At 38.8% G+C, this 10,045-nt stretch overlaps 1 protein-coding gene across 1 annotated transcript; it reads right to left on the bottom strand.

The window, feature by feature from the left end:
- Positions 1 to 644: 644 nt before the first annotated feature.
- Positions 645 to 10,008, bottom strand: LOC129181113 (cytochrome P450 2F2-like). Its single transcript, XM_054775822.1, has 11 exons — positions 9,768 to 10,008; positions 8,755 to 8,917; positions 8,368 to 8,520; positions 7,906 to 8,066; positions 7,430 to 7,498; positions 5,408 to 5,512; positions 5,084 to 5,222; positions 3,388 to 3,473; positions 2,618 to 2,719; positions 2,114 to 2,255; positions 645 to 2,038 (listed from the first exon to the last, which is right to left on the bottom strand). Exons 1-11 carry the CDS (start codon positions 9,924 to 9,926, stop codon positions 1,851 to 1,853), a joined length of 1,467 nt encoding a protein of 488 aa, XP_054631797.1. The 5' UTR covers positions 9,927 to 10,008; the 3' UTR covers positions 645 to 1,850.
- Between the last annotated feature and the right edge of the window lie 37 nt (positions 10,009 to 10,045).

Below are 10,045 nucleotides of genomic sequence, written 5' to 3'. Positions count from 1 at the left end.
CTGGATTTATTTCAGTGTGATTGATTGAAGCAAAAATATACAATTTCCAGTGGCCATCTCGAAAATGGAGACATCCCGTCGCCCCATGTTCCCTCTCAAATTAAACTTTTCTTGTGCCTATCGACAATTATAGTTGTGGTCCCACTTAGAGCAGTAAGAGGGGTCTTCTTTGCCGTTGATCCCCCTTTAGGCCTGGCCTCCTGTCCTGGTCCACGTCCTTGGGATTCTGCAATTTTCGCATTAAAACTCCTGCAATAACCTGACTACCCATATCTTATTTTAGGATGAATACACTAACTTTATGGTCTCTGAGAAACCCTTGACTTATATGACCTACCGGTTAACTATTTCTCAAACAGGCACCCCTGTTTAAGACAATGACATTGTATCTTAGATGAGCACTTTGAGTAATAATTGAAGACTTGCATGGTGAAAAAAAATCAATATATTCACTGCATCAAGTGTATGTGTGTGCTAGCAAGCGTGCTTGTATTTAGCATGCAAACATACACTGGTGTGAAAAACTGTTTGCCCCCTTCCTGACTTCTTATTTTTTTGCATGTTTGTCACACTTAAATGTTTCAGATCATCAAACAAATTAAAATATTAGCCAATGACAACACAACTAAAACACAAAATGCAGTTTTTAATTGAAACGTTTTATTATTAAGGGAGAAAGGCAGCATCTGCTGGCGTAAACATGTCAATACACTGTCAAAATACAATACAGCTGTCCCTCGTTTATCGCAGTTAATTTGTTCCAGATTCAGCTGTGATAAGTGAATTAGCAAAGTAGGATTCAACAAATGAAATATTTTTGTAGTTAGAGCATAGAAAACCTGTTTATGGCTTTTCTTAATACAATTATTACCAGGATTACAGCCCTGTAGACATGAAATAACCCCCCTATAGTCACCTTTACACTCCTATTATTCTTTGTTTACAACACATTGCTCATCTGTAACAGGCATGCTACGGAATCACTGCAGGGGCACAAGAGACGGCCGGTGCTTTAAACATAACATGCTATATATTCCATCCATCCACCTTCTATTAGGGTCATTAGGGTCGCGGGGGCATGCTGGAGCCTATCCCAGCTGACTTCGGGCGACAGGCGGGGTACACCCTGGACTGGTCGCCAGCCAATCGCAGGGCACATATAGACAAACAACCATTCACACTCACAGTCATACCTATGGACAATTTAGAGTCGCCAATTAACCTCACCTGCATGTTTTTTTGGGAATGTGGGAGGAAGCCGGAGTGCCCGGAGAAAACCCACGCACACACGGGGAGAACATGCAAACTCCACACAGAAATGCCCAGGGGAGAATTGACCCAGGTCTTCCCGATCTCCAGGCTGTTCCTGTATTGGCCAACGTGCTAACCACTAGACCACCGTGCGGCCCGCATTTATATATTCAAAACTTAAAAAAAGGTTTCAAATTTAGTGGGGAAGAAGGACAAAGTAAGAAGCCAAAAATTTACCACTGCCACACGAAATGGGAGGAGAGCTTCTTTTCACTATGTCATGTTGGACGTGCCATGCCTGACTCCATGCAGCTTCAAGGTAATCGAATCTAATGTCATGTCTCAGCAGTGTAACATTACTGACGCCTAGTGATCAGAAAACTACATATAACTTGTCTTTTGATATTTTTTACTAATAATAGTCCACAGTCAACCACAAAACGGCGGACATTTATTAATTTTTTTTTCTTAAAAACACAATAGAGTGAGGAAGCGCAATGTAGCGAGAGGCGACTGTACACAAGATAGAAAACAATAGTTAGTAAGGATGTTATGTTAGTTAGTAAGGAGGTTATGTAACTTTATGTCTGCGTTCAGCTTCACTGCAAAGCCCGAAGTTGGATCTTCATATGATAAGGCTTGGGACTGAGGGTGACCCCATAGACTGGAGTGAAGTCTGGCTCTCCAGCATCCTCAGGCCAGATGAACTTGAATTTCCTCAGCAGCGTCACCATGATGAGGAAGAGCTCCATACGAGCCAGACCCTCACCAAGACACATGCGGGGACCTGAGATATAGTCAAGGAGAAGTCATTCATAGCAATGTCAGTTGAATCTACGTATGTGTTATTAAACACTCATACCAGCAGAAAAGGGCATGAAAGCCTCAGGCTTGACAAACTCTCCTTTGCTATTGAGGAAGTTTTCAGGGTTGAATTCATGAGGAAATTTCCATTGGCCTTCCTCATGCAGCACCGAGGTCAGGTTTGGGATGATCATTGTACCCTAAGGAGGTTATACAGGAAGGATGTATATGTAAGGCCTTGTTTTGAATGCTGTCGTGTTGTTGTCAGCTTAACGTCCGATGACTGATGTCAGATGATATCTCCAAGGTGACGTTTACGACGTGGGTGACACATGCGATCGACCCACACAACCTTCACAATCGATTGGTAGATCGTGATTGATGCAATGGGCACCCCTGGTTTAGCATATGGCTTACAACTGCCATTACTATGAGATCAAACTTTGACATATGATTAGTATGTTTTAATATTTTGATCAGCTGTTTTTTATTAAAAAACATTCTTGGTGGGGGTCTACGTTTAATTGGTGCCCTTCCAGGCAAAGAGTAGTGTTGTCCTTACCTTAGGAATGGAATATCCCATTAGCTCTGTGTTTTTTGTTGTGCAGTGAAAGACACTAAGTGGCACCGTGTTGGCTATTCTCTGCACTTCGTGGATTACAGCCTGTAAATAGAGACATTCATGTGACTACAACTATATTAAAAGTATATAACGTCTTAGTTAAATATGACTTGAAACCAATGTTCCCTCTAAACGCCGCGCCTGCGCAATCTCGCACTTCTCCAGCATTCTCGGCACACAGCAAATCTATGCATGATTTATTTAGACAAAAGTAAACATATACAACAAATGTGGCATCAGGAAATGAAAGTATACATAACTGACAAAATAAATGGTAAACAGGAAATGGACATTTTAACTATAAACTAGGGGTTTCATACTTCCACAGGTTGTTTTGTCTGAGGTTAACAATGAAGAAAGCTAAATTGTGAAATACGCCTTGCCGTTCTTTTGAACCCACTCATATACAAATACGACAGAATGGAAGTTGGACTACTGGAAGTTCTCAGGATTTGGACAGGTGTGATGCTACTGTGCACACATCTGATGGCACTCACAGGAGTCTAAGAAATGCTGTTTGTGTGTATGCTCAGACACTTGGAAAAATTAGGGGGAACATCGCTTCAAACTTTTACAAAGAAACTTTGTAGTATCCTAACAACCATCTTTTTTTAAAATCGGGCTGTATGTACTTTGCTTGCTTTGTTTTGTAAATATGAAATAATTTCAAGTACTATTATAAACAGTGTTGTATTTTTATTATAATTTACCTGCATGTACGGCATGCTATTTCTGTCATCAAAACATACTTGATCCTTCCCTTCCAACACCTCATCTATCTCCTGTTGGCAACGCTCTGACAGAAACAGCAGAAAAAGAGGAGTGTGAGTGTGAAGAAGAATTCGATATGTGAACAATACAGGCTTGTTCCATTATTATTATCATTGTACTCACCGTCTGGAGGTTCCTCTATATTGCTGATATTTTCTGTGCATTTATGCTTATATTACGTATAAATGTAAAATGAGATGCAAATGTGCAAATACAGTATATTCAAAATGAAAGCCTTTTCAACTAATATTGGTTGAATTGGTTAAATTATAATAATTGAATGCAATAGTTTATTTGTATGCAGTATTTTTTCTGTAAATAAGCAAGAAAAGCATTACTTTAGGTCAGGTTTGATTTCAGTACCAGCAAATGGCCATATTACTACACTATGCTCTTGAATCTTGTTTGGTTAGTGGTAATTCTGGTGCATGTCTCAAATGTTCCTTTGACTGAATCATTCAAAAGAGTTAATAACAAAAAGAACATCAGAAAAGTTATCTTCTGCATTCCAGACAGACGTTTACACAGAGTCATCACGGGCTTGAATTGGGTGCAAAAATGTTGAATTTGGGGGGAAATTTTACCTAATTTACAAAGGGCCAGAATTATACATACAGACTGAAATACAATCACCTAACTCTTAGAACAAGTGGCACTGAGGTTTACAGGATGTCTTTTAATTTGTCATAGCAAAGCTCTAATGAGTTCTCATTAGTGATCATGATTGACCGCAGCTTGTAGTTTATCTTGGGCTGGATGAACCAATACTCAGAACAATGGGAAAGTCCAAAGACGTCAGTGAATATCTAAGAAGGAAAATGATGGATTCACCAAAGGTGTGAACATTTTTTTTGGTGACATTTCCTAACAACTGCAGATTCCTGTATCATAAGTTCAAACAACTGTCCAAAAAGCACAAGTTATTTAGATGTGTCATCACTTTGCCAAGGTCTGGAAGAGCACCCAGACTGTCGCTCTCAAATGAAAGGAAAGTGGTTAGGGTGATCAGGAACAACTCAGGAACCACCAAGGCTCAAGCCTACCATGAACTGAAAACTGCGGAAAGACCAGTGTAATTATCCACACTGAAGCCAGTTTTACATCACCATGGACTAAGAGTGTGCAGACCAAGGAAGAGAGAGTTCAAATAAAACATGAAGAACCTAAAACTAACATGGCATTGATGCCCACGATGAGTGTACTTAACCGAAACTGTAGAATCCACTGGAAAGAAGAGAAAACAAAAGCATTCTCTGCATTCTGGACAGACTTCACCACACACTGGTTCATTCTGGTGTACTGTATCAAACAAATCAGAATTCTAAAATTACTCTCGTTGAAAGGGGATACGTATGGGGAGAAAGAATATTCACCCAATCCATCTATTTTCTTCCACTTATGCTGTTCAGGGTTGCGAGGAGTTGGAGGATATCCAGCTGACTTTGGAAGAAAGATGAACAACACCCTGGACTGGTCGCCAGTCAATCACAGGGCACATAAAGACAAACAAACATTCACACTCACATTCACACCGCCACTGATTCAGCACTGAATCAATTCCTTAGTATTAAACCCCTAGATACCGTATAGAATAGCGCTATTGAAATACTGTCAGCCTGCATAATGAGGTGTTACCTTGTATGTGCATGTGGGTCATAAGATAGAGGAAGGCAGTCAGGAGGGTGTTGGATGTGGTGTCTGTCCCAGCAAAGTGAAGGTCTAGAGCGTACATGAGGAGTTGGGACTCTGAAAATGTGGTACCTTCATCACTTCTCTAAAAAAAGAATTGTTGTTTGAAAACACAAAAGGATCCAATGAAATTTAGATTAAATATGAACTATATGAAGTAGATTTATTTTCTAAGCTGTAACCTATCAGTTAAGCAGTTATCTTGAAACTCATATGAAAACAGCATTTGTAAAGAAACAAGTCTAGTTTATTATATTAATATTTGGTGACCTTTTCCAGTTCATCCAGATAGCAGTCCATAAAGTCTCGGGGCTCTCCAGGGACTCTGGTACTCTTGTGCTCGGCCAACACACGCCTTGCAAGTTTTTGACAAGTCTAAAAAACATAGAGAAAGCTCACAAAGTCATTATTTATTTTCAATGAAGACAAGTAAAGCTTAACGGAAAAAAAACATCCACTTATTAGCAAAATTAAAAATCTTTTTGGGTCATCATATTTAGATTTTTACATAAAGAGGATGGTTTTGGGGAGGGGGTGTATTCCCCAGAACATATGTGGCAGTTTAAGCAGGTATTAGCAATCTCACTCATGTGTCTTCTGTAGGATTGGGCAATATTGGCCCAAAATTGTATTTAAGGACATTTAAGGTGATAGTTAAAGTTTTAAAATGCCGCCGTGATTGTCCAAGTATATGTTCTGTAGCAATGTGCAACATTACACACCCCCAATGTGGAAAAAAACATATACATTAATCCCTCGTTTATTGCACTTCATTGTTTCCAAACCCAACCGTGATTAGTAAATTTCCGTGAAGTAGGATTCCTTATTTCTAAATGAAATACGTTTGTAGTTAGAACACAGAACACAGAAAACATGTTCACGACCTTGTAAATAAAGTTTTTAACATTATTTGAGCTCTCTAGATATGAAATAACGCCGCTATAGTCACATTTACGCTCGTGTTACCCAAATAATAGACATAATAAAAGTAAATAAGCCATTTAAGACATCAACAAGACTCGTGCTCATGTGTGTTGCTGTAAATGTGTTCCGGTGCTATGGGGAGATGAGTGAGGGGCGGACAGGAAGTGAGGTTGAGGGCTCAGAGTTGAGGTTTAGCTTGGCGTATTTTATACAGGATTTTTATTAGAGAGCATTGTGCCTGTCGTGATTCACTCAACACACTCACTGAAAATCTCAAGTACTTTCACGTCATCAGACTAAAGTCCAAGTCAGGTTCCAAGTCAGTGATACCAAAGTCCAAGGCGAATTGCTCGTCTTTGATGATATTGTCAAGTCCAAAAGTCATCAAAATTGTGACTCTAGTCTGACTGGAGTCCAACACGCATGACTTGAGTTCACGCCTCTGGTGAACTCTATGCCATGTCCTTCCATCATCTAAACCAGTGGTTCCCAAACTTTCCACAGCCGCGTACCCCTTCAGACATTTGACTTGAAGCCATGTACCCCCTATTTCTGCACACTTAAAAAACATAAACCTTTTTTAATCTTCATTACCTTGAAATATTGAACATGATTAATTGGTGAATTAATTTCCTAGTAAGTAAGTAATTCTGTTTTTTTAAATTAGTATTTTGCATGGTCAGATTTTGATAAAAGTTTGACATGAGCACTGATAAATAGATAAGTATTTGTCCTACATATCTTTTATTTCAGCCGGATGTTGGGATCCTTCCGTTTGAATAGGTTGAACTTGAGCTTCACTTTTGCCCACTTGCAATCCCTATGATTTAAATCTGCATATTAATTTGATACGAAATCAAAAGGGAACGTTAAACAAACATGATAAAGCAGTATCCAAAGTACAAAAATACATACCACTAGCGATAAAGCCTCATTTTCAGGGGAATCCCCACTTTCTCATCCTGACACGCACATACTGTACATTGCCAGGTTAATGCGGGGACTGGAACACCAACATAAATTCAATCTTCAAGATAAAACACTCTTAATGCACAACATAATCATCAAACTTACTGACTTGTTCATAAAACTCACACAGAGCAATGAGCAACTTCATGCTCTGTCCCTTTCCTTCTTTCTACTGTGACTGTGCGCTCTGCGCTGTGAGGTGTTCAGGCACACTCGTAATTGTGAGTTCGGCGCTAATTGTTTTTTATTTTTATTCACATAGCCCCTGTGACAATTGGCATACTCTTACCCCAATTTGGGGACCTATGATCTGAACCATGTTGTGTTATCCTTATCAAGTACCTAACCTATCACAGTTTTGTGTGAAGTATAACAGTAATACAAAGCCATACGACATACCTTGACATTCTCAAAGGACTTCATGAAGGGCAGTGGCAGACTACGAATCATTGGTAAGGAGTCGTAGAGCTGTAATAATGATAAAAACAAATCACATGTAGCCAAACACTTGCCTTCAAACGTAATTCTACAGTCCAGTGAAATAACTGTTTTGAGTAAATGATCAATACAGTCCAGAATTAAACCAGAATTGTTGACATAAACATATTTTTCATGACAAGTTACCTATACAGAAGAGTCCTGACGTTCAACCTCAAAAGCAGAATACTGAAATTTGCACTTTCTACAGACGTTCAAAGAGCTAAGTGGAAATAGACCCAGCATTACTTCTGCACACGTCCTTCACATCAGTAACTTACAGTAAAATGCCCAAATGTGGGAAATTTGATAGCTACAAATTCTGGGAAACTATTGATCGTCGTTTTATTATCGTGATTCTTTTTCCGGTCATTTCCACAGAACATACTTGGACTCACCATAGCCCATGGTCCATTAGCCAGCTTGGCATTCTCAGTGAAACACTGAACAATCACTTTGATGAACTCTTCATCATAATCGTAGCGTCTACCAAACAGAACCTGGCAAATGATGTTAGAGGACGCGTTATGGAACATAAGTCGAGGACTCAAGGTTTTGCCTGCAACAGAGTTGAAATGAAACATTATCCAGAAATGCTACGTCATTTTACTGAGGCAACACCAAACAAGTAAAACGCACATTTGCATGGACATAAAATAAAAAGTAATTCTTTGTATTGTGTATATATGCTAAAATTCCATCAAATCAACACTGAAAATGTTTATCCACATCATAATGACACCATTTTACTTTTTATGTAAAGCAACTGCATCTCTAAAGGGTGCTAATGACTAGTGAGATGTCAGTGTATGTTTCTGATATAAGTTAGAGTCTGTTGCATGAAGCCATACTTGCCATACCAATGCTCTTTTCCAGTGTATTCATGATGAACTCAATCTCTGCAAGAATCCGTTCCTCCATTGAATTCTTCCCGAGACCGAAGTTCCTCAACGTCATCAGAGCAAAGCGACGATGTTCCTTCCAACTAGTGCCATAGTCAGCCAGGATCACTCCTACACAGGTGTGGTTAAGACAAAGTAACCTAAGGAATGTTTTCAACTAATCTTTTCTCAAATTTTACATATGTGCTATTCTGTCCCCTAAAGGTGTGGGTGATATTTTGTAATGATTTGTGAATTTTCAAGCCAATCTATTGTATGGGACATTAGTGGCGCATGCTTTGACGCATTTATACCCTTTTTGTTTACAGCGGTTTGTTTTTTTTCTTACATGACTGTATGTCTTACCTTTTCTATTGGTGGTGTCATTCACGTAAAGGTCTTGGGGCCGTCCAGCAAAATCAGTGGCTTTCGACACTAAAGCCTCCTTCAAAGCATGGACTCCGTTGATAACAACCACTGGTTTGGGACCAAGGTACAAACTGTAGACATTCCCATATGCCTTCCTCAGCTGAGAAAATAAGAATAAATGTGCAATAAAAATATAATATACATGTGTTACAAATGTATCTATGTCAAATAATATTAGGATATGCAGTATATTACTTTTTAAATGACAATATTCACCTCTACATAGTCGAATTAGAGTTAATAAATTTAAAAAAAGGTGTTTTTACATGTATTCATTTTCAACGACCTCTGATATTTACTTATACATTTACTGTAGAAATAAAATGCATATCCTCATTGGTGGAGGTAATATACTGCATGATTTTAAAGTTGCTGCATATGTTTTTGCCTGTATGACAACAATAGTATAGTATCGTATTAAAGCTACATCTGCTATGTTTATTAGACCTAAATTAAAGTATTCAGAGGGTCTGTGTGTTGTTGAATGTCAATTTACTGTATGTATTCTGTGTGGGCCTTTATTTAGCAACAATTAAAATAAAATGGTATCACCTCTGTTATTAGTGTCCTCTTGTTCTCCTTTTGTCACGACTAGTGATAGTGCTAAGGTCAAGGCCATAGAGTCCAATAGGTTTGGTTTCTACTCTGACACAATTAAAGGGCGCAGCACTCAACTGTGTGACAGTTGCAGTCTTTTTACGGTCATATACACAGTCATGTAGTATTTCCAGTCATTATGCTGTCACGATTCATGGAAGTTATTGTGAGAAATCCATGTCAACAAAAAGATTCCATTCTTCTGTTATTATTATTAGTAGTAGAAGTAGTAGTAATAGTATTATCTTTGCACATAATCAGGCAAAGATAAACATCATGCAGACTAATGATACACTGTGCATGTTTTATAATATAATAAATAACATAAAGCATAATGATGTATTTTGTCATACCCTCTCAAAGTCCTGCAGGGGGTTCCCCAAGCTCAAGCTCAGGATGTTTCCCAGGACAGGCAAGACTGTAGGTCCAGGTGGAAAATTCTTGGGCCTTTGGCACATGAAAGTAAAGATGATGAAGAAAATACAAAGCGGTAGGAGGACTGAGACCAACATCTTGCACAGTTGTGGACAGAACTAAAGAACTCAAGTTTTTAAAGGGTGGTTTTTAAAGCGGTGGAGGCAGGGCCCACCGCTTGTGTACTTTGCTTTTCTGAGTAAACATTGCATAAGTC

The sequence above is a fragment of the Dunckerocampus dactyliophorus genome, chromosome 5, assembly GCF_027744805.1.
Source record: "Dunckerocampus dactyliophorus isolate RoL2022-P2 chromosome 5, RoL_Ddac_1.1, whole genome shotgun sequence".
Classification (NCBI taxonomy): domain Eukaryota; kingdom Metazoa; phylum Chordata; class Actinopteri; order Syngnathiformes; family Syngnathidae; genus Dunckerocampus; species Dunckerocampus dactyliophorus.
This window is presented reverse-complemented; position numbering and strand designations above follow the sequence as displayed.